Below are 26,050 nucleotides of genomic sequence, written 5' to 3' on the forward strand. Positions count from 1 at the left end.
GCAATAAAAAAACTTAGAATTTTTTATTTAAAGTACGAGTTACGTTACTTAAAATGATAAAAAAAATAGAGTATCAACATAATAAATAAAGCAATTAAAATAAATGAAATAACAAACATAATAGGGAAAATCAAAATAATTAAATTATAGTAAACAATCCTAATATCTATAAAATAAAATAGGAATGCAAATTTTTACCTAACTAAAAATTAATTACTGGAGTACTACATTACAATAACGAAAATGTTAGTAGGAGTGCAAATAATTAACTAACTAAAAAAACTAATTACTACGTACCGTAACAAAAATGAAAATGTTAGTGCAGAAATAAAAAAGTATTCAAATATAAACATAATTAGGCCATCCGCAACGCTGTCTCTTATACGTCGCTTAATCGTCTCAACTCTTAACTATTCATGGGCCCCACTGTACTTTTTACTCTATCTCTTAACTAAGAGCATCCGCAATAGAGGCGAGCGCACCGGCTCGCCGATTTTTGGCGCTCGCCGGTCCGCTCGTCGAACTATTGCAGCCGGCGAGCGCCAAATCGGCGAGAAATTCGGCGAGCGCACGCCGATTCCCGGGCGCTCGCCGATCGGCTCGCCCCTATTGCAGCCTCCCGATCGGCGACCGACCGGCGAGCGCAATTTTGTTTTTTTTATTTGACTTTTTTTAATTAATGTATTTTTTAAAATTTTAATATTATTATTGATTTTTCCCGTATATGTGTCGTAAATTTAATCCAGTATTTTGTGTGATTGTTTAATTATTTGTTTTTAGTGCTGATGATGTGGCTGGGCTATGGATGGACTATTGCTTGTCCAGTTGCTTGTCCTGCTGATGTGGCAGGAGGAATTTAGTGCTGTTGATGTGGCAGAGGAGTTTGTGGCTGGGCTATGGTTGAGCTATTGCTTGTCCACGAACTATTGTGAATACTCTAAGAGACAGCACCTGCAACCCTCCATCTCTTATCCGTCTCTTAACCATCTCATCCCTTAACTATTCATTCAATTTCATTTTTTAATTTTATTTCCAACAAATTCAATTAATAAAAACACACTTCATTAAATAAAATAAAATTACAACTTAAAATTCTAAAAAAATTAAAAACCTCATTAATAAAATCCTAAAAAAATTTAAAATACATAATTTAAATAAAAAACATATTTTTTTATGGTGGATTAATTTGTGGGAATGATTTGATATTTATAGAAGTGATTGGAGGCTTAAAAAAAATTAAAATTTTTCAAAAAACGCCTATAAACGGCTAGTATATTTTCTGGAATTTTTTTAAATTTTTGAATTTTTCCTGAATTTAAAAAAAAAATAAAAAAAAATATTTTTGGATAAAAACAACGCCCACTCGCGGGCCGGCGAGTGGGCGTTGATGTGTAATTTTCGAGCTTTTATATTAATGGATTATTAACACACAAGTTTAATAAAATAGCTCTAATATTACAATCTATCTGCAAGAGTACAGAGTCGACTGTAGTACTTCGAGTGTCGAACCACAGGGAGGCGTAGGTTATTTAACAAGAATTGACAAGATTAAAAAAAACTAAATTTACAAACTAAGGAAGACTTTTCAAAAAGGAAAAAGATGTCACTCCAAGTTGCTCACGAGGCTTGTATTGTTCTACACCTATATTAAAAGCACATATTTGGGATTAACTAATCAACCTAATCGCGTGCACTGAACATGTCTACGACGTATAGTTCACAGTCAGCTGAACACTTGTTCCATGAACCAACTTTCAACGACATTTAATTCCTGCAGATGCGCGGGAACGAACGTCGTCTACTATAATCACTTACCTAATCCACTATCAATTTATCCCCTGAACAGTTCTAAATCGATAGCATACCAACAAACGATCAATCCTAAGCTATGTTAAAGAGACGATAGCAAAGGAATTAACATCACTACATCATTAGCCAAAAACATAGTGAATAAAATTAAGCACATTGTAAGACACAAACATATGATATTGATGGTGTAAAAACATCCGTACAGGCCTAGATTACAACTTGGAGCAACAATGAGAGCTTAGCCTAGAAACATGGTGAAATATGCAATAAAAACCGTAGGAAGCTTGCTCTCGTTGAGTGAAATTGGGATATGGAGACGGATTGTCGGAATGTCGGACGGAATTTCTTCCTCGCCTTCTTCCTCCTCTCTTTCTCCCTTTTCTCTCTTTTTTTTCCTTCTCCCCCCAAAACGTCACCTCACTCTCTCTCCCAATTAAAATAACCGTCCTCTCACTCTCTCTCTTCTTCTTCTTTAATTCTTCTTTCTCTTTCCAAGAAAACCCACGTCCCATCCACTCTCTCTCTCCTTTCTTTCCCACAAAACTGCCAAAATGCGTTGAAATTGATCCACCCGGCCGGGTATATTATTGCAGCTGAAAATTCACCCGGCCGGGTGGTCTATTTTGAGGACTTGCTGGAATTTTGGACAGCTTTTTCATCATCCGAGCTTCATTCTTGTTTCACCATTTATTCCTCTTCCTACATCACAAAACATACTTTTGCAAGCATCAAACTATATAAATCATGTAAAGTTAGGAGAATAAAAATGTACAATTTGATTCACATCAAATACCCCCAAACTTATTTGCTTGCTCGTCCTCGAGCAAGATCACAATAAACACAAAACTTTAAAGCTCAGCTCACAAAAGTTTTCATAAGAGTGAATCACATAGAGACATGAATGACAAAATCTAAACCCCCAACAATTCCAATCAAGATTTCCCACTCTCATGAACCATCACTTATCAACCTAGAACTTCAAATCATGGTGCATTTCAAAGTAAGTCCAAACATGTGATCATACAACTCAAACCGTCATCATTGACTCGTCAAGCATTACTTACCACATAGACTCGCGGATTTCAAATCAAACTTCATTAACTCTACCAAGTTATTTACAAAACATCCACCGGCATCAACAATAAGGTCCAAGGTCTTAATTCAAGGTTGTAATTGGGCTAGGGACGAGGTAGGATAAGTATGGATAGTGAGCTCAAAGGCTACACATTTGAGTGTCAAATTCTTCCCTCCTACAACATCCTTCCAAAGATTAGACAAGATAAATTTTACAACCAAACTCACACTCCCCCAAACTTGAGATCTATTCTAGACAAAATTACATCAAACAAATGTAGAAGCTCTATCTTTATTCCATCAAGCTTATTCTTTTTTTTTTTGTAAAGACCTCGACTTTTACGAATTTGGAGGTCGTCTTTTTCTTTTTTTTTTTCTTTTTTCTAAGAACTTCATTCTGTTTACATTCTATCAAGTCTAGAAAAGTCTACTCTTTACAGTTCACCACCCCCACACTCACAACTCAAAACACCAAGCTCAACTTGTATTTAGCACCCAAATAGTAGCAAGGTCAATTGATGAGGCTAAAATTAGGCTTATTTAAGTAGCTAAGTGTTTGGCTAAGTGTTTACACAAAGAATAGGGAATTAAGCTCAAAGTGGCTTCTAGGGGATCATTTGATGGACTAGGCATGTGATCATTTGGCCATGGAGTTCATCCTAGTGCCTTATCCTCCCATATCGTTGACAAAAATGAATACAAAGCACGCAACTCGATAAAGCAAATCGATCCGAAATAATTTCCACAAGACATGCGATTTTCACACTCTCCTCAACTCAAGAAATCGATTATACTCATAACATGCTCTTTCAAGTAAATTCATGCACCCATTCCATTCATCCTAAGCTTCAAAGATCAAGTAAAATCAAATAAGATTTCCCAACCAGAAAGCCGAAGATAAAGCATGCACCCGTCAATTACATGATTCACAACACTTTAGCATGCAATACACCCAAAAAACATGCATAATGCATAAAAATCATTCGCAATCCCCCCACACTTGAATGCTACATTGTCCTCAATGTATGCAAACAAGAACATATAAAGTAAAGGGAAAGAAGACTCCCCCAAACTTGGCATGATGTTCATAGCATATGGGTGGGAGGGCGGGTGTATCTTCAATTGTAGGTGTACTCTCTCATAAGCTCCAATGTAAGCCCTTTCTCCATGCTGCTCCTACACGAAAAAGCAAAATAAAAAAAAAAACATAAAAGAAATAAACTCAATTCATAAAAATACATCGAAGGAAAGAATTGAGCGAACAAAACCCTCGATTTATTAAGAGAAAAATAAAAAAACTAAACACTCATTGGGTTGCCTCCCAACTAGCGCCTTTGTTTAGAGTCGTTGGCTCGACTTAGTCTTCTAGCTACAACTCTGAAACAAGAAAATAAATTATTAGAAAACTATACAGAAATAAAAAACAAAAAGAATCCTAAATTAAATAACCAGTTGCCTCCCCGGCAACGGCGCCAAAACTTGATATGTAATTTTCGAGCTTTTATATTAATGGATTATTAACACACAAGTTTAATAAAATAGCTCTAATATTACAATCTATCTGCAAGAGTACAGAGTCGACTGTAGTACTTCGAGTGTCGAACCACAGGGAGGCGTAGGTTATTTAACAAGAATTGACAAGATTAAAAAAAACTAAATTTACAAACTAAGGAAGACTTTTCAAAAAGGAAAAAGATGTCACTCCAAGTTGCTCACGAGGCTTGTATTGTTCTACACCTATATTAAAAGCACATATTTGGGATTAACTAATCAACCTAATCGCGTGCACTGAACATGTCTACGACGTATAGTTCACAGTCAGCTGAACACTTGTTCCATGAACCAACTTTCAACGACATTTAATTCCTGCAGATGCGCGGGAACGAACGTCGTCTACTATAATCACTTACCTAATCCACTATCAATTTATCCCCTGAACAGTTCTAAATCGATAGCATACCAACAAACGATCAATCCTAAGCTATGTTAAAGAGACGATAGCAAAGGAATTAACATCACTACATCATTAGCCAAAAACATAGTGAATAAAATTAAGCACATTGTAAGACACAAACATATGATATTGATGGTGTAAAAACATCCGTACAGGCCTAGATTACAACTTGGAGCAACAATGAGAGCTTAGCCTAGAAACATGGTGAAATATGCAATAAAAACCGTAGGAAGCTTGCTCTCGTTGAGTGAAATTGGGATATGGAGACGGATTGTCGGAATGTCGGACGGAATTTCTTCCTCGCCTTCTTCCTCCTCTCTTTCTCCCTTTTCTCTCTTTTTTTCCTTCTCCCCCCAAAACGTCACCTCACTCTCTCTCCCAATTAAAATAACCGTCCTCTCACTCTCTCTCTTCTTCTTCTTTAATTCTTCTTTCTCTTTCCAAGAAAACCCACGTCCCATCCACTCTCTCTCTCCTTTCTTTCCCACAAAACTGCCAAAATGAATTGAAATTGATCCACCCGGCCGGGTATATTATTGCAGCTGAAAATTCACCCGGCCGGGTGGTCTATTTTGAGGACTTGCTGGAATTTTGGACAGCTTTTTCATCATCCGAGCTCCATTCTTGTTTCACCATTTATTCCTCTTCCTACATCACAAAACATACTTTTGCAAGCATCAAACTATATAAATCATGTAAAGTTAGGAGAATAAAAATGTACAATTTGATTCACATCAGGCGTCACGGACGAACCGGAGCTCGCAACGTCGCCAACGCACGCGGCGAGACGTCTCGCGAGCTGTCCCTCCGGGACGGGCGTCTCTCTGAGACGGGATGGAGACGGAAGGCTGCAACGCCGTCTCTTATCCGTTTCGTCTCTCCGGGACGAGATAAGAGACGGCTAAGGGATGCGTTGCGGATGAAAACAATGAAAAGGAGAATGCATAACAAAAATGAAAATGTTGAGTATAGAAATAAAAAGGTAGTAGTTTCCATAATTCAAAAAGAAAAGGAAAAGGAGAATAAAAGTTAAAAGTTTTGCTCCAGCCGAGAATCGAACTTCGAGCAGTGGAGAGGCATTATGAGCGACGGACACTGGAGCACCAAGCTTTGATCTAAATTGCCAATAAATGTAGTATTAATATCATGAATTTTGGGGGTACAGTTGTACCCCTTGTTCCCACTTCCATACGCCATTGCTTAAATGGATTAAGTGATAGAGTAAAAAGTTATGTCGGACCTAGGGATGTCAATCGGGCCAGCCCACCGGGTTTCGGGCCAACCCTATTCGGGTTACGGGTCAATCGGGTGCGGGCTAATCGGGTTGTTATTTTTTCGGGTTATAAAAGTTCAGCCCTAACCCTAAAAGCTCGGGTTTCGGGCTAGCCCATCGGGTTAATCGGGTTGCTACTGATAAAATTAACATGCGATCAATCCAATAAATAATGGTGAAAATTAGTTATATTTATAAAATGTAAAATATTTAATTATGATAAATTTGAGATATATGCGTAAACTCAAATATTAACATGATCAAATACTAATATTTGAGATTTATGCAACATAAAACATAAACATCAAGAAATTTTAAAGCATGTTTAGAAATTTAAATATATTTTTTTAGTGAATTTGAAGTTTCTAATTCATTTATCTATTATTATATTAATAAAAACTTAATATATAATTTATATATTTAATATATAAAATGGAAAGTTATTTTTTCAGTAATCTGTATTATAAAATAATCAATGAAGTGTCGAATTAGAGTCAAACAAATAGAACAATATAAATTTTATCGGGTTTCCGGGCCAGCCCATCGGGTTTTCGGGTCTGGCCCTAACGGGTTGCGGGTTAATCGGGTGCGGGCTAATCGGGCTGTAATTTTATCGGGCTGGAAATTTTCAGCCCTAACCCTATAAATTTGGCGGGCTATTCGGGTCAGCCCACGGGTTGCGGGCTAAATTGACATCCCTACTCGGACCTATAAATAGTTAAGATACGGATGACTATGGTTGGGGATGTTCTAAATAAGCTAGCCTTCTCTACTGCAAATCATATTTCATATCCCACATATTATAAGTAGAAAGTAAATGTACATACTTATGATAATATATTAGTCGAATTAAAATTAGAAATGATACGTTATGTTAGTCATGATGGAATATGAATATGTTCCTGAATTGGCTCCATCCATGGACTTTTCTTTATTTATTTAATTAAGGGTATCTTTCGTCCATGCAAGATAAGAGATAAGGTCATAGAATTGGAAGTTGGATGGATTATATTATCAAAAAGTGATGTCTAATTTCAACTATTAATATAATATTTGTGACTATAGTTGGTCAGTCTTGGCCCCCTTTCATCATTTTATTGTATTACAGCTTTGTATACATTGTTGACAGGCGATTGAGTGCGGATTAGAAGGTAGAGAGTTATGTTTATATATGGTGAGGAGTGTTATGAATGGTCTCACATTTATAAAGGACTATTACATAATTTATGGTTATAGACAAACTATATCACATATCTTTCGTATTCATGTCACACAAAAAAAAAAAACAGAATCATAACACCTTTTTGTTGCATTGCGATTATTGCAAGTTTGGGAGTTGAAATGTAACAATCATCATCCCATAAATATTTAAATATTACACTACTATATCATAAAAAAATATTTAAATCTATTATATGAACCATCGTTGATCAAAACTTGTCAATCCTCAAATGGGTATATATAACTGCATTTTTATTTGAAAGGAAAATATATTGTTTCTTTTTCCCCCTAGATTTAGGATTTGGACATTTAGGCTGTTGCAAAAAATAGGAGTCTTATTTTTTGGTTGGTTAAGAGATTTGATATCATATCACCACTCAAATTTTTTTTAAAATCATACTACATATAATTGCAGAGAGGAAAAATGAGGAAACAATATATGCTAGAACTAAGTGAAATTTATGTATCAAAATCTTAAAAAACAATATATGTGATTTGTCGTATTATTTGGTTTACAACTTATTAATGAGATGTATAGCCCAAGAGACAATAGGTACCCGATCGATAAGTTAGCTTTCTTTTTCATATTTAATATCCTTTGTATCTCATTTCTTCACTTATTAATGTAGTATCTCCTCATCTCTCCTTGCTATCTTTTATTTTTGAAACACACACTTTCGTGTATTGGTCTTGCAAAGGGCTAAATAGATAGTGATGGGACACAGGACAAAAATGTTTGTCAAAGTGGTAACTGTCTATCAGCAATAATTAAGAGACAATTAGGTCTACAAGCAATGGGAAGATTCCAACCAATATATGTGATTGTACATTTGGACTAAGGTGCATAGAAGGTCAGTTGTTTTTCACTAACTTATCACTATGTATAAATCAAATGCATTTTTTACACACATTTTGTAGGTAATACTGGGACGGTATTGTATCGAAAATATCAATATTAAAAATATCATATCATAATTGTACCAAATATTTTTGTATACTGATAAGGCTCATTTCATGCATTGGTTATGGGGTTAAATTCTGTAAATTCAGTGAACTAATAAGTGTTTGTAAGTTCAGGTGCGTGTAAAATTTGCCGAACCCAGCAAGCGCATACAAATTACCAGGGGCAAAGGAAAAGGAGGAAAATGAAGTGAAAAACGTCAGCAATTTACCAGACCGAGGAAATGAAAAGAAATGCTACAGAATACAAAAAAATGGAGCAGGTAGCAAGTATAAGGATCAAGAGCAAAAAAGACAAATTATGAAAGAGTGCCCTAGGGATCCGTGCATATATAAAGGGACGACCCCTTTTGAAGAAAAAAAAAACTTTTTATCACTTTTTATCTTTCACTCTTAGTCTCCTTAGTTTCATTTTCTAGTCTTAGCTCACTTCACACGCACTTGGCACCGATGGGAAGTTCTGGGCAGGCTTGGCGATAGTTAGTTTCTGTGGTGTAACACCGTCCTCACAAGGCGAAGATACAATCTGTTTTTATTTTCTGTCGTTTATTCTCGCCGTAAACTTCCTTGCCGGGAGCTCGGCACTGCTTTTGTGTTTGAACCTTATTTCCATGGTTATGGCAATTTCTACTTTCTGTTTTACTTTGGTTTCTGATGTTTGATGTTGGTTTTACTGATTTTGGATGCTTTTCGCAATTGACTGTTGAATTGGAGTTGAGATTGGTTGAATCTAAGTTGGTTAGTTGTGGAATTGTTTGAATCGGAGTGGATGGATATGGATCTGGGTATTGTTCAGTTTGGATCGACTGGATCTGGAGTGGATTGTGGTTTTGAGAGATGAATCTGATACGTACTTGTTGGATCTGCATGGCGATGTCTGTTGCTTTCGATTTACTTGACCTAGTAGCTTAGATCTGATAGTTTTCTGGTTAATCATAATGTTTGATGTTCGATCTGAGTTTGCTCTGTTTTTGATGCTCTGTTTCGTTCATGTTCATTTTATTTGCTGAAGAAGATGGAGATTGTTGGTAGTTAGATCCAGATCCGTTGTTTGTTTGCTTTTGCAGCTTTACCTGTCATAGTAGCTAAATCGGGAATCTGTCCCACTGCTTTCTCATGCTCTTTTGCCTAACCGTTTTAGGAAACATTTTACTTGACCTGGTAGTTTTGATAAAATTTCCTTAGTTAAGTCATCTCTCGAATCATGCATGCGTACGTATTCTTATTGTTTCTTAGGTCTAGTAGTTAGTTAGTACTTGAGTGCTTTTAATTCTCGTGACCCAGTAGTTTAAAATTATCGACCCACTTGTTGCGTGGCAGCAGCCAACCCTTCCCAAAACCCTCCAAATGCATGCTAACTCATCCGTCCTCGTGGGATCGATCATTTACTTCCCTATACTAGCCATAGTGTAGTGGGTTGAGGTTTTGAAGCGGGAAAAGTGTGTGTCCAACGACCGAATTCTGAAGGTTCCACGATCTCCTAGACCATGTGATCTAGCCAATCCTCTGGACCTAGAAGTTTGTGATATATCAATAGTGCAGTACACGCTCATTGAGAAACATCAATTGCACACGCTCTTTTCAGTTCGCACATCATATACCAAAGTTTTAGTATGGAATAATTCGAATGCTGTTACCATATAGATTTTATGGTACCAAAATAGTGTATACCATGTCTTTACGATGTATATAATTTCGATACACTATACCGTTATACCGTACTGTTTCTTATACCTAAAATATTTTAAATTTTAAATATACATTAATCGTTCATTTTAACGAAGAATAGTCAAATTTTTATTTGGGGTTTTGAATTTAAATCTCCTACTCTCAAGGACTGCATAAATTTGTCCGGAAAGTAAGAGAAAGAATAAAATGATCACTCTTGTAAGATGCATGCATTCTATTTAAGTTCAATGATTCATAAAGTCTTATTAGAATTTATCTTCTTTTAAAAATGATTATTCACACGCGTGAACTAAGATCGGATCAAGGATCCCAACTAAGGAATTAAGCTTTTGAGGTAGGCATTCTTTCTAAAATGTGAATTTTCCTTCCAAGCATGTTTATGTGAAGAATTATGCTATGTACGTTTGTCATGCTATATTTTGTATTATAGAATACCTATTTTCTTAGCTATGCCAATTATGTTAAATCGAATTCGGGTCCCAGTAGGGCCGCAAACCCTACTCGGACTAGTGTACACATATGGGGATCGCGAGCTAGCTTTCGAGTTGGCCAGTCCAGTGACTGTCGTGGAATGTGGCCACATTCCTGGTTCACATACGTTTCAGATATGATATCTATGTAATATGAATTTAGATTGCGCAATCAAACTTTAGAATAAGATATCTTAGTGACCCGGGCCTTTTTAAGTTAAAACCTAACTCAACTGTGGCTGACAAAACTCTTTTCATGAAAAAAATATTTTTTACATGTGCCCACTGAGTATATCAAGTACTCAACTCTGCATGATTTTTCTAAACGTGTAGGTTGAACGCAGACGAGAGGTGATGGTGTTGAGCAGAGACGACAAATAAGTTAGCTTAAAGATGTCCAATGAATTATGTCCTCGTACATAATTCATTGTCTTGAACTCTTTTGCCGTATGTGTTTCTTTTTGGGAATTGTGTCCTGAATGCTGATACTCTGATTCATTATGCTATGAACCACATAAGTTCATTTTGGAAGTCATGTTATGTTTTACTTATCATATCTATGCATCTTTTTCCTTTTCCCCTTACATTTAGTTACGCTAAGCCAAACTTACAATTACTTGTAAGTGCGGTTGTAACAACAAGCAATGAGAAGATTCCAACTAATACCATTTGATTGCACATTTGGACTAAGGTACATTGAAGGTCAGTTGTTTTTACCCAACTTATCAATATGTAAAAATCAAATGCATTTTTTACACACATTTTTTAGGTAATACTAAGTCTAGGACGGTACAGTATATTGTACCAAAAATATAGGTATTAGAAAATATCATATCGTAATTGTACCAAATATTTTGGTATACCGAAGTTTCAGTATGGAATAATTCGAATACCGTCACCGTACCAGTGTTTGGTATATCGTATCAAATTATTTTATGCCGTATCTTTAAGATATACAAAATTTCGATACAATATACCATTATACCGTACTGTTTCTTATACCTAAAATATTTAAAATTTTAAATATACATTGATCGTTCGTTTTAATTGAGAATAGTCAAATTCTTATTTGGGGTTTTGAATTTAAATAATCAAATAGTCAATTTTAATTTTCAAGCATATATTTAGAGGTATATTGATGCGAATCAAATTGTACATTTTTATTCCCCTAACTTTACATGATTTATATAGTTTGATGCTTGCAAAAGTATGCTTTATGGTGTAGGAAGAAGAATGAATGATGAAACGAAACAAGGAATGAAGCTCGGATGGTGAAAAAGTTGTGCAAAATTCCCAATTTGACAGACTGCCCAGTTTGCGTCGTGAGTCCAGAAAGCTCTCAAAATGAGGCACCCGGCCGGGTGTATTTTATGCCTAATCATTCCACCCGGCCGGGTACGATGTTCAGAATACGAAAATTCCAGCAAGTCCTCAAAATTGGCTACCCGGCAGGGTGAATTTTATGCCCAATAATGCACCCGGCCGGGTGGATCAATTCTAACTGCAATTTTGCAGTTTCATGGACGGTTTTGCTGAGGAGAAAAATGGACGTTTTAGAGGAGAAAATTGGAGAGAAAGGGCAGACGGTTTTGGAGGAGAAAATTAGAGAGAAAGGGAGGAAAGAAGAAAAGAGAGGAAGAGGAGGATCCCACATCCAATCTTCGTCACCTAGGAGAAGGACTATCGCCGGCCATCGGAGAACGCCGTTAACTCTGCGGTTTTTCTTCTTTAGCATGTGTGGCTAGTTTTTCTTCATTGCTCCTAACACTAGTAGGATGAATTGATTGTAGAGATTCTATATTTAATCATTCGCTTTGGTTTTCATCTATAGTTCGGATTTTATATATGCTATGTTTTGATGCATCGAATGTAGTATATTTTTCGCCTCTTTCTAATGTCTCTTCAACTTGGAAATTGGATGATAATATAGATGAAAAACTTATGTAATTTTACCTTGTTCAGAGATAAATGCATAAGTGAATATTGATGTAAAAAAGTCTTTGGAGTTGAATTATTACTTACTACGCATCCGTGGGAGTTTAGTTTGATGAGAAGAAGTTATGTGTTAAGTGTTCAGCTAACCATAATATTTGTTGGCTTTGAGAAGTTAGTCTAGTATTTACTGCGCTTCCGCGGGAATGATAGTCTAATGAGTAGGTACTTTTGGCTATGTGTTCAGCTAGTACTAGTACTATAATTCTTTAAGTATGTTCAGTACTTTTAGAGTGTAAAATTGATCATCGTTCTCAATAGCTTATGAACTTGAATATAGAATCAATACAATAGTGATTCATCCGAATGTTGTTGGGAGCAATGTTCTTTATCTCTTGAGTTTCTCTATTTTCTTACTTTAGTTCTTAAATTTAGTTTATTAATCTTGTCAATTCTTGTTAAATAATCAAACGCCTCCCTGTGGTTCGACACTCTTTTACTACAACTACATTTGTACTCTTGTAGAAGGTTGTAATTTTAGAGCTAATTTATTAAGCTTGCGTGTTATTAGTTCATTGATATAAAAGCTCGAAAAATACACATCAAGTTTTGGCGCCGTTGCCGGGGAGGCAACTGGTTATTTAATTTAGGATTCTTTTTGTTTTTATTTTTGTATAGTTTTCTAACATTTTATTTTTTTTGTTTCAGAGTTGTAGCTAGAAGACTAAGTCGAGCCAACGACTTTAAACAAAGGCGCTAGTTGGGAGGCAACCCAATGAGTTTTTAGTTTATTATTTTCTCTTAATAAATCGAGGGTTTTGTTTACTCAATTCTTTCCTTTGATGTATTTTAATGAATTGAGTATTTTTTTATGTTGTTTTAATTTTTTTTTTCTTCGTGTAGGAGCAACATGGAGATAGGACTTACATTGGAGCTTATGAGAGAGTACACCTCCAATTGAAGATACACCCGCCCTCCCACCCGTATGCTACAGATTTCATGCCAAGTTTGGGGGAGTATTCTATCCCTTTACTTTTTATGTTCTTCTTTGCGTGCATTGAGGATAATGAAGCATTCAAGTTTGGGGGGGGGGGGGGGTTGAGTTTGAATCAATATAATTGACGGGTGCATGCTTTATCTTCGGCTTTCTGGTTGGGAAATCTTGCTTGATTTTTCTTGATCTTTGAAGCTTAGGATGGATGGAATTTGTGCATGAATTTATTTGAAAGAGTATTTTGTGATTACAACCGATTTCTTGAGTTGAGGAGAGTATGAAAGTCACATGTCTTGTGGAATTTGTACAACCGAATTCACACTGTTATGTTACCGTACTGAAATCTTACAGTCTGATATCATACCGTGTCGAAAGTTATGATATACTGAAAATTCATATTTTTCGGTACGAGTTATAACAGTATTTCAGTATTTTTACCCGCCTCTAGGTAATACCTTCAACCAAAAATATGGTGAACCATCAAGACGTTTATAATATAAACAATAAACAAAAAACAAACAAACGATTTATCAAAATCCATTAAAAAATAAGAAAATTTCAATGGAGTGTTATCCGTCTATCCTCGTCCACAGAAAAGTAGTGGTCTTACCACAGCTTTAAATAGAATGAGAAGTTCCAATATAAAACTCCAAATAATTGTTTATTACTGCCTACTGAAACATTAAAATTGAACTACACATATGTTGGACATCATCTACTTAAATATAAACAGATAAAAGCAATGTCTAACGATCACATATTAAAATAAATATAATATCAAAAACAAAAAAAAGAAGTAAAAAACTCACGAAACCAAAACCCTAAAATTGCATTAGTAATTTAGTAAAATATTATTTGATATACTGGGAGTTGAATAATTCCTTTCATTTTTAGTAATATATATCGATACATGGTGAAGCAGCTAAGGGAAATAAGTTTGCCATAAGAAAACAAAATCAAGCTTTAATCAACTCAATCTAGTCGTTGCAGCTGTTCCCCAATTTTGTGATATGAGAAAGAAGATTTCTCAATTAAACCCAGAAGCACTTGTAATTGGAAAAAAAGTAATTATGGCTGAAAATAATAAAGTGAAATTTTAGAGAATTATGTTTTGTTCAGATCTTTTTGTTTGTTGTTAAAATAATTAGTGTGTAAAATTAATATTTTGGGGAACATAAATTGTAGGTCCATGATTATACGGGGAACACAATTGGCCAAATAATTAATACAGTATACGAGTCGTCCTACACGCATGTGGAGTGTACTACCATGCATAATCATTCACATACCATATACTCCTATATTCCACAATTAAATTTTTAGTAGTATGTAATTTCATTTCACTTATATCAAAATTTCAATTACCACAATTAATCTAGCTATATACTCGTATTCCCATATATAAAACGCTTAATAATCTCCTTCATTCACGAAAAATAGTAATCTCCTTCATTCACAAAAATAGTTCTCACAATAAACAAAAAATTAATTTAGTTTTCTAATATACAAATTTTACCAGCATGGTGTCTTTTTTGGGCGACATAGACATTACGGCTTGCCAAATCGATATTGTCGCTTTGGGCTTTGTTGATAATGCGGCATAAAATTTGACTTGTGCAAAAATCGACTTCGAGGAAAATTGGCTATAAGTCTATAACATCAAAGTTCCTGGATTTTTGGTTCATATTTCATATCCTAGTTTTATTGGTAATTAAACCTTAAATATGACCCTAGTTCACGTATTTAAGTGTCAAGAATCCTTATTATTATTAGTTTTGAAAATTACGTTAGTATTTGATTAATAAAATATTATTATTTGTATATTAATAAAATAATATATTAAATACTTAAATATGTGCGGATCTTAAAAGAAAAATAAAGAACAACAATATTGTATAGTTGCAGCTAATTGCTTATCTTTCGATTACCTCGACCGGCGACGCAGACATATGGCTATCTAACTAACGTAACGTTAGTAGTAGGAAAAAACATATGGCCGCTTATATACTTTATACTAAAGGCCCTTTTTAGTCCTAAACATACGGAGATTTTATGATTTTGGTACAAAACATTATCTTTTGAATTATTCGGTCCCTCACAAATAAAAACGGGTCACATTTAGTCCGAATTGGATGAAAATGGTTAAATTTAACGGTCAACGAATATTAATTGAATTTTGACCGGATTAAGTTAATAATTAAGTTAAAAATTACACTGAATAATTAATCTGCAACTTCATTATATGATGATGAATTCCCTCCGCCGCAGCTCCGATCTTCACCTGAAAATCGTCGCAATTTGCAAAAGGAAGAAAAGGAAATGGTAAATCCGTGAGAATTGAATTAAGGAGCTAGCTGTTGTTTATAGTATACTTGATTTCGTTGTTGCTGTTCTGAAATTAAAGGAATAATAAGAGTGAAATCGCGATGAGAAGAGGCAGAAATTTGGAGTGAGTTTTCAATTGAGCGGAATTGTAATCGTTGGTGTGGGGGTTGGACGGTGGCGGATTGTGGTAATAGAAGGGGAAATACGACATAATTGGATTCGGCGGCTTCGGAGTGGGGTAATCGGTGGAGCTAGGGTTTGGCGGTGGATAGTACGCGCCGCCGCCTGAAGGTGGCGCATAGTAAGAGGTTTGCGCTGGTGGAGGCGGCGGATAGTAGTAGACGCCTCCGCAGCCTCCGCCGTAGGGCGGCGAAGGCGGAGGGGGACAATTGACACCGTATGGCGGCGGCGGAGATGGTGGCGGAGGAGAGGGGACCGGCTCTGGCGGTGGAGGGGAGAGGACCGGCTCCGGCAGCGGAGGAGAGAAGATCGGTTGGCAAAGTTATATAGTAGAGTTAAATTCAAGAATACCAATTAATATTAACTTAATTATTTACTTAATCCGGTCAAAATCCAATTAATATTCGTTGACCGTTAAATTTAACCATTTCCGTTCAATTCGGACTAAATGTGACCCGTTTTTATTTGTGAGGGACCGAATAATTCAAAAGATAATATTTTGGACCAAAATCATAAAATCTTCATATGTTTAGGACCAAAAAGGGCCTTTAGTCTATACTTTACTAGTTCAATACCTGAAATAACTCATCGCACCTATATTCATGTACTAGTAAAAAGTAAAAGCACATGCACATGTTAGATGTTTTCTAACTGTTTGTTTTATTTTAGAAGCATTTCATGATTTGTTGATGACTTAGTATCATTTAATGCAGCGAATTATTGCCTTGTACGTATATAGTCATAAATCATCAATTTAGATTACATCTTGAATTATATAAAGATCAATGATCAAAATTAAATTTTACGGAAGGATTAATTTCTACCCAATTCTATCCTCATATAACAATCATAGATGATAGAAAGTGGTAACAAAATAATGAGTTAATGACTACTTCCATCGCATGCAATTGATAGAAAAAAGTATACTAGTTCATCATATAATGATTTTGAATCGCTGCTAATCCATGCACCCACCCATTTGATTTCATTTCATCATATATATTATATATGTGTGTGTGTGTGTGTGTGTGTGGTTGTTAGCTAGAAGAAACAGTAGTGAAAGCTTTGGGAAAGGCATTGGAGCTGAAGCCCAAACACCCAAGCAGCCCCTGCCGGTACGGAAGGAACGTCTTCTTCTTCAACTCCTCCGCCTTCGCTCTCTTGGCTGTGTAATGCAGCTCGTGCGCTGACGCCGAGACCACCCTCCTCTTACCGCCATCATTATTTCTCTTTTTCTTCTCCTTCTCCTTGTGCGCCACTTTCTTCGACAGGCCTCCCCAAAACTTGTGGCCTTCGTTTCGCTCTTCGCTCTTGCTTCTGTACACCAACTCCTTCAGCAATATCCACCGCTTCGACGAAGACCTCGCCGCTCCTTTCTCCTCGATTTCTCCGGATTTCTCCAACGGCGTCGTTTGGCTCCCCATCGGCGACATGGATCTGGTACCCCGCCGCACCGATCCGCCGCGGAGCTTCAAATCTCTGCCTTCCTCCGATTCGATTAGCGGATCGAGAATCTGAGGGCGCTGGAGGTGAGCAGAGAGCTTCATTGGCCGGATCTGACCGTTGAAGAACAACTCGTCGGCGGAGCTCATGTGTTCCGGCGAGTTTGCGGCGGTGGATGGCAGCGTGGCTGAGAAATCGAAATCAAAGCAGCTGGAATCGGCGGCGGAGGGGTAGGATTTGAGAGCAGTGGCGGAGAGCACGAAATGCATGGGGCTGGCGGGTGCGCTGAAGTAGAATCCGGAGAGAAGAGTGGCGCGGCCGGGACTGGAAGGGGCGCTGACGAAGGGAGTGGAGCAGCGGCTGTCGATATCGTCGGCGACGGTGGCGTCTTCCATGATTGGAGAGTTTACTTAAATCTCTATATTTACGGAATGATTAATCCATTTGGTTTCACTTACTTATATGCTAGTATTTGAAATCAATAATGTGATAGTGACATCTAATAAAAAAATGCAAGTTTCGTATCAAATTTGAAATAATTTAAAATTTAATAGCCAATTTGATACAAATGAAATAATTTAGGAGTGGTATTTTTTTGACCGACATTAATATCATTGCAAGCTAGTTTCTTTTTTTTGCGATTTTTTCTATATATAGTTAAAAACGGAGGTCTACATGATTATGACCGCGATTAATTCCATTTCAAAAATACACAATGATTATATCTCTTGCCATGTTTCAGTTTCCTAAATCAATAGGCGTTACTATAAGTTACTAGGGCCTGGGCAATCATACGGATATACAGTGTATATCAACAAAGACTTCCTAATTCCTATATAAATTTACCTTTTTTAATTTTTTTTAAATAATTGAGTTTGTATAATAAATTATTGGATCAATTTTACCCGTTTCACGATATTAATTATTTAATTTCGTGTATTAATCGTTTCGAATGTTGAATAACATGGTTTAATATTCTTTTTAGATAAAGAATAACTCATAAAAACAAGATGAGCCTCAATTTGTTAAAATGATTAATATACTCCATATATGGTGTTCACATTATTATTATGGTGTTCACATTATTCAGTAGTTTAAAGAAAAATCTATAAAGCAAAACAATATGTATATCAATTATTTTCAAAGTTGTTATCGTATTAGCCAAATTTAATTCTTTATTGTAATTTTTAATCTAAATCGAAGGATTTCAAACGTGATTACTGTCGCTTGCGTGTACGTTAATAACATTATATATTGCTCATATGAAAATATCTAAAATATAAGAGTAGTAGTAGTATTTATCTGGCAATGCGCACAATATTTTATGTGTTATTGTACTAAAATTGAAAACATATAGTACTCCGTAAAATAGATACGGCAAGTTTTGTAGTACTTAGAGATTAAATTATAGCCTATAATCAGGAAAAATTGGTTTGTATGTGATAAGTACAATAAAAGGGGCTTCCACCGTTGTTGGACTATTGAGAGAAAAAAAATAAGTAAATACTATTTTTTTCGTCTTACAAAATAAGCAAAATACAATGAAAATCAGGTAAAAGAGTCATAAAAAAACAATTTACTATAAACGGATTTTTTTCAAGTATCTCGAATTAGGCTTACAATTAGTTTGCATGATTTTTGACACAAACAAACCACAAAGTTAGAAAGAATCATAAAATAGGCAAAATCACAAGAAGAAATCATCGATCAATTCATCTATTAAACAAGTTAGTATCCTATTTCCCATCTCTACACCTTCTTCAAATGCCTCAACTTCAAAGTCCACCCATTTCCCACTCTTCGAGCTCATATCTTTGTCCACGAGCTCGTCCACCATCAGCTCCTCTGAGTTCGTCCACCTCCATATTTCTCTGTACAAATCATCTGCCATCCATTGCCTTCTATGTAACACCGCCATCTGCTTTGCCCAGAACTCGCGACCGCCAGCAAGAAGCCGCCCGCATCTCTGTTCCAGGCATTCACACACACAGTCGAACAATACTCTACGTTCTAGCACATTTTCTTCCATGGTTTTGTACGACTCCATCATTTGATTCTCCAGCTGCACGAAGAAGTCAGGAGATACGATTTTGTGAGCTTGTCCCAGACAGAACTCCTCCAGCAAGAATTCTGTGTGGCTAAGAATATCCTCCATGTATTTTAGTTCCCAGTTTGAAGAATCTTTTGAGACTACCACATGTAGACTGGAAGAAACAGTTTCAGACATAACCCCAACAGACAGTGAGGAGGCGGTATCTGATATTTCTGGATCGATTTCAGTTATGTGGGGCTGCTTCCTAGTAGATCTCCAATTCATTCCTTCACACAAGTCAAGTGATGAACACTCCATTGGACCTAAATCACCAAAGCATTAATTTGATCCGAATAAGATAGTATAAAAAAGGGGGACAGTTAAAACCCTTTCACACTATGTTATACTCTTAAAACTCTAAAAATAAGGTTAAACTGGATCATATTCTGAATTTCGATCTGCACAATAGAGACAAAACCTCCTAATTCTTCATGAAAACCAAGTTCATGACAATGATGAACAAACAGGATGTGGTATTATACCTTCAATGCTTGAGCTTCTGCCAAAATCAAATGAGTCACAACTAGCTCCTGACAGAGACGGCTGACTTGAGAGTGAAGTGGACCCTTGCAAGTACAGGTGTCTCTGACTGTTACTATCACCAGCCCCTTCAAAGTATCTTAGCCCCTGAAAATAAAAAAACGTTAAAAGTCAGTGCTATTATGGTCTAAGAAATCCAAGAGATGATCCCCTTTTAAGGTTATGTCATAGAAGGATATCTGTACTACATTCCAGCTCTACTTAATGTGGAAAAAATACTCCTTTTGTTCTATTTTCCAGCCATACTCTCACCGTCTCTACTTGACCAGCGAAAGCCTCAATTTGGGTCAGTTCTGACCTCTGAGATGATTCTAACCGATATATTATGGAGATCAAGCACATGACGTAATATGTTCCACTTCTACTACTTGATGCAGAAGTACATGAATCAGCTACGATCACAGAAAATACAGTGCTAAGGACCAAAGTAAATAAGCATGGGCTCCTTATAATCTTCTCATGCCCTAACACCATGTATCAGGAAGAGTGGTGTTAAAAAATGGTGAAAGGTTACCAACATGATATCCTTTTCTTTTGACATTCAATGCATAGTAGAGGATAGATGATTACACAATATCTAAGAAACAATGTTTCCTGTCACTATTCCTTGAGTTAGTAAGAGAATCATTCAATATGAAACAAAGGTTAAGTCAAAGCGATTCAAATAGAAAAGAGACTTTTGACTAATAACATTGTACACCAGTTATATGTATTTGTTGGCGGATTTGTAGGCCAGTCAGATGTCTTTGGCTGTCCTATCTAATGCTTTCATGGAAAGGGTTAACCAATTAATCACACTATATTTATTGTAAGGAATAAAAAAGTAAAAGATGTTGCTGACTTTCCAGGAGAAAAAAAGAATAAATCAATAATTAGAGAGGACCATCTCTGAAGGATGAAAATCTGTAACTAGAGAGAAACATCTCATCACTTATCAGGGAATCAATTTCATTTGAACTTGGAATACTGAATCTACATATGCATTTAACTCTCCCTTAAACTTCTGTTTGAGGTTTATGTCCAAAATAAGTTATCTAATTTTCATTTGTTTACAGCACGATGCTGCCAGAATGAAAAAAAACATTATTGCTGCAAGAACATAGGTCATTGATATATAAAACTAGCAAAAGAAGGTCCAAAGGAGGGTACCTTGCTTGCTTGTTCAGCTTGGAGCCAAAGTTCATCAGCAGAAGCACAATCGGATGCATCCTGGGCTTCTAGTTTATTTTTGCATATACCATTATCCATGGGCAGGGACTCCACCAAGTTAACTGCAGGACTCATGTTTCCATAGTTATTACTGGACAAAGAAGCTGATCCTTGCATGTCGATCTGGGAAAACTCAACCCTAGAAGTCAATTCTTGAAGTTTTTGTTCCAAAAGTACACTTAAAGCATCTCCGCCTATAACATTTAACCCTGAAGAGGACGCTGCAGAACTTCTTAAATCAGATCCGTGTACACAAGGCTCGTAACTGGGAGAAGACGAGCTAGTTGCTTCCAAGATTGCAGCACTTGAACTAGATCCAACAGACTTCTTGATTGGAGATGTAAATGTGAATGACACGACATCAAAACTATTTTTCTTGTCAATAACATCCCATTTAGAATCACCTTCAGAGGCAACATTACATTTTATAGATTTTTCATCTTTCATGGTCATAACTTTTTGAGCAACACCTCCACTAGACTGAACATTCCTATTCATAGGTAATCTTTTCTTTGAAGTTGTCTTTGCTCTCAACGAAGAAACCTCCTTTCCAGGATCAGCAGCCACAAAATTTGTCTTTCTAGATGTCACCACATTATTGACAACAATTTTAGTGACATTCCTGTTAGTCCGCCCATTATTGTTATTGGAAGACATGTTTGATTCTTGTCTTTCCTTGGGCTGGGAACAAGAAGGTTCAAAATTTGCATCATCTTTGCCTGAGGCACGATTTTGCTTCTGATTATTCAACCTGAGCGCATCAGATGGCCTTCTTGATGAACTTTGCTTTTCCACTTTCTTTTGGTCATGTTCTATATCCCTAGTTACACATTCATTGTGTTCTTTTTGCTTCTCAGAACTTTTGCTACCAGAAGAAGCTGTCCCATCTTTTCTGTGGAAGTTGGATTTTGCCTGAACTCCAAGAGAAACTGGCTTTTCATTATTCTTTGGCCTTTGCAAACTTGCCCTTTTGGATTCTTCAGATCCCTTATACTGATAACTTTCTTCTAATCGACCTTTACCCCGAGCATTAAGTTGTTTCTTGAAATTTTTAGAATTTTCCTCTTTCCCCCTGTGGGATGCACCAGCTGATTGAGAAGATCGGTGAGCAGACTCCATTTTCTCCTTCAAATCCCGAACTCTAAATGGTCCAGAAGGTAACCCAAGTGATGAGAAATTGCCTTTAGTGGTTGACCTTGGACTCTGCTCCATAATCTTGGAAGCTGCCTCAATTATGTAAGCAGCATTTTTAGGTGGAATGAATCCGGGACTTTTGATAGGAGACAAGAGCCGGTTATGAGTAACAGAGATGGGCTTAGCAGATTTGGGAGGCAGTATCTCTCTTTGAAACCTCTCTATATGTCGATTCTGCACCTTTTGCAACCTCAGGTCCAAAGGATTACGACTAGATCCATCCAACTTATTGCGCACACTCTCAAAGATTACAATATCATGTTCACCATGAAATGCAGGAGCGGCCATTAAGTAACTAGAATCTCTAAATGAATAGGACTCAGGAAATGGATTAGAACAAGGTTCATTAACATTTGAAGTCGGCAAAGAATCCAGTCCCATAAGACGTGCGACAACCCCAGGTGCTTTTGATCCCTGTTCTGAGTCGCCACTAGCTAACGAAGAATAAGGATAATCATTGTCACATGTGGCATTCAGTTGGAAGGATTTTTCAAGCACCTTCATACAAGCACACAACAAAAATAATAAAGTCAGTAACAAAACCTTTGTGCCTCCTAGATAGAAGAAAATTCAAGATAAGTACCAGCTGACGTCGTGCAATGACTGAACCATGACAACTATCCTTTCCATGGTTCGAACTCTCTGCACACGATACCGAAAATGACGTTTAAACACCAAAATACAATAAGACCATACGACAGTTACAATAAGAAGAAGAATACCAGGCAGATCAGGTTTGGTAGTGAAGAGCTTCTTCCGAGATTTACCATTCCAATCGAACAACTGAAGAAAGCCTCCCTTTCCTCGCTTCTCAACCTCCATTTTAGTTCTTCACTCCAGCATAAAATTCTCTAGATAACAAACAGATAAATCAAGTGACACCCCATCTAGTAGAGTGAAAACAAATGTTTCCAATCTTTAGTCTTAGGAATTAAAGTGGTAAAAAATTGGAAAGAAACAAATAAAATCATTAGAACTCCACTGAAAGCTAACAAAAAACAGACCCCATATCAAGATGGACGGAACCCTAACACAGGCTTTTCCCCAGAACAAAATGCAGACCACCAGCACACACAAAACAAAGATCAAGAAAAATATGGAGACCTCACTTCCTATAAACACACATTAAACGCAAAAAATGTCAAATCTCATTCAATCCCAGAGCTTAAACTAATGTATCTAAATCTACACAGCTACTCGTGCCCGTTAACAATGTGCAGTGTAGTAGTATAATTTAGCAACATTCAGCTGAGCAGGCCTTCAAACAAAGAGAAGAGGCTGCACAAACAAACCTGAAAAGCTCATATCCAAAATCTTCACTTCACTACTGTGAATAAGAATCCGTACAAAGCTTGAATCTTTATAGTCAGAAACATCAGAGCATTAATTGAGAAGTACAGAATGAGAGTAGAGGTAAAGATCTGGGACGTTGAACGAGAAGCGGAGATGGATTTTGAAATTCAATCTCACGGAGCAGGAGAGAGACAGTGTTGATTTGAAAAAAAGGGTGAATTGTGTGTTTGGAACAAAACAAGACATCAGGTAGTCAGAGTCAGCAGCGTTGTGTAATTGAAATTAATAAATTGAAAATCACAGTAGCGGAGTTTTAAAAACACAATAGCGGAGTTTTTTCTACGTTTCATAACAGTTTCATCATAGTAAAGTCATTTCCTTTTAAATAAAAGTCAAACATATTTTTTCTCATTTACTTTGCTCTCTTTTAATTTATTCTCTCTTTTTCTCTTTACCTTTTTAATTTTCTACTTTATTCGGCCTTTACCTAACTCACTTAACATAATTTTTCGTAAATTGTGAAAAGAACAACAATAACACATAATGGAGAAAGAAAGATTAAACATTGCTAAAATCAGAAGCTCGAGCTATTGTTTCATTGATTGATTGCAGAATCCTCAAAGTGCCGTTACATATATACGGCATAGGAAACATCTAGAACTCTACCATAATCCATCTAGTACAAGTTAAAACAAGATTATAAAGTTAATCATAACAAACTCTGCTAATCTACTTCCTTCTTTAAACCCTTTAGTAACACGTCTCTCCAGGTACATTCGTGGTCCCGCATCTTAGCTGTGAGCATGGGTACAGTCACGAGCTGAGCTTGTGAGGTGTTGGCTCGTGCGATGACAGCTTGCCGAGAGCTGTCACTTGCCTTTTTTTGCGTACGACTCTCAAGCTCATGCAATAAGGCTTGGTTGATCAAGCCATCTCCTTCAACACGCTTGATCAAGCCATCGGCTTGGTTGATCAAGCCACTGGTTTGGTTGATCAAGCCATCTCCTTCAACACGCTTGATCAAGCCATCGGTTTGGTTGATCAAACCATTTCCTTCAACATGCTTGATCAAGCTATCGGTTTGGTTGATCAAACCATCTCCTTCAACACGCTTGATCAAGCCAATCTTCTTCTCATGCTTCCCATCAATCTTGAGACTTCTAAGACTTCTAACATCCCCCCTCAACCTGAGGGAAGCTAAGGAAACCACACCAAGTCTGTTCCGTAGCTTCGAGAAAGGTTGTTGGCTTAGGGGCTTAGTGAAGATATCAGCCACTTGATCATGAGTAGGAATATGCCTGAGTTCAAGAGCCTTGTTGAGAACTTTATCCCTTACAAAATGAATGTCAAGCTCAATATGCTTGGTCCGTGCATGGAGAATAGGGTTAGAAGCCAGAGCCATGGCACTTTAGTTGTCAACCCAGATTACATGAGCAGATTTAATAGGCAACTTTAATTCACCAAGAATAGACTGAAGCCAATCCACCTCAGCTGCAGCATGAGCTAAGCTCCTGTACTCAGCCTCTGTGCTGGAGCGAGCTACAACAATTTGTTTCTTTACACACCAAGAGATGAGGCTTCTGTCAAAATAAGTGCAGAAGCCAGTAGTAGATCGCCTATCATCAAGGTCTGCTGCCCAATCTGAATCAGAGAATGCAGATAGAAGACCATTTGATGGAAGAATTTGAATTCCAAAATCCAAAGTACCTGATAGATATCTCAAGATGCGTTTGACAGCTCTCCAGTGAGTATCAAGTGGTGAAGCCATGTATTGGCTCACCTTGTTTACAACATAGTTTATGTCAGGCCGAGTGATGGCAGCATATTGGAGGGCTCCAACAATACTTCTGTAGAATTTGGCATCAGATACTGGGGAACCAATGGTTTTACTGAGCTCACAACTAGACCATAAGAGTGGGGCAGCCCTTTGCACCAGTCATGTTGGCCTTTTTCAATAGATCCTTGATGTAAGATGACTGACACAGATGAAGGCCATGCTCAGTCTTGATGATTTCAACTCCAAGAAAAAGACTAACTTCACCAAGATCTTTGAGAGAGAAATGAGCATTGAGTTGATTAACGACCTTCTTAATAGCAAGGGGGCAGTTACCTGTGATAAGCATATCATCGACATAAATCAAGAGATAGATAGTTTCAAGACCAGTTTTTCTGATAAACATTGAGGCATATGCTCTAGATTGATTGAATCCAAGGGAAAGAAGCACTGAGTGGATGGTGAAGAACCAAGCTCTGGAGGCTTGTTTGAGCCCATAAATAGCTTTGTTCAATTTACAAACCAGGTGAGGCCCCCCTTGCTCAAAACCAAGAGGCTGCCTCATATAAATGTCTTCTTTCATCACACCATTAAGAAATGCATTGTTAACATCAAGGTGAGTAA

At 36.8% G+C, this 26,050-nt stretch overlaps 2 protein-coding genes across 2 annotated transcripts; both read right to left on the reverse strand.

Annotated features, from left to right (window-relative positions):
• Window positions 1-16,554: 16,554 nt before the first annotated feature.
• On the reverse strand, window positions 16,555-17,739 carry LOC121794004. Its single transcript, XM_042192014.1, has one exon. The coding sequence runs from the start codon at window positions 17,717-17,719 to the stop codon at window positions 16,919-16,921; it is 801 nt and encodes a 266-aa protein (XP_042047948.1). The 5' UTR covers window positions 17,720-17,739; the 3' UTR covers window positions 16,555-16,918.
• A 1,160-nt stretch (window positions 17,740-18,899) lies between these two features.
• LOC121795278 lies at window positions 18,900-23,909 on the reverse strand. Its single transcript, XM_042193782.1, has 6 exons — window positions 23,652-23,909; window positions 23,082-23,210; window positions 22,943-23,001; window positions 21,106-22,857; window positions 19,899-20,043; window positions 18,900-19,679 (listed from the first exon to the last, which is right to left on the reverse strand). The coding sequence occupies exons 2-6, from the start codon at window positions 23,179-23,181 to the stop codon at window positions 19,012-19,014; spliced, it is 2,724 nt and encodes a 907-aa protein (XP_042049716.1). The 5' UTR covers window positions 23,182-23,210; window positions 23,652-23,909; the 3' UTR covers window positions 18,900-19,011.
• Window positions 23,910-26,050: the final 2,141 nt, after the last annotated feature.

The sequence above is a fragment of the Salvia splendens genome, chromosome 3 (genome assembly GCF_004379255.2).
Source record: "Salvia splendens isolate huo1 chromosome 3, SspV2, whole genome shotgun sequence".
Lineage (NCBI taxonomy): Eukaryota > Viridiplantae > Streptophyta > Magnoliopsida > Lamiales > Lamiaceae > Salvia > Salvia splendens.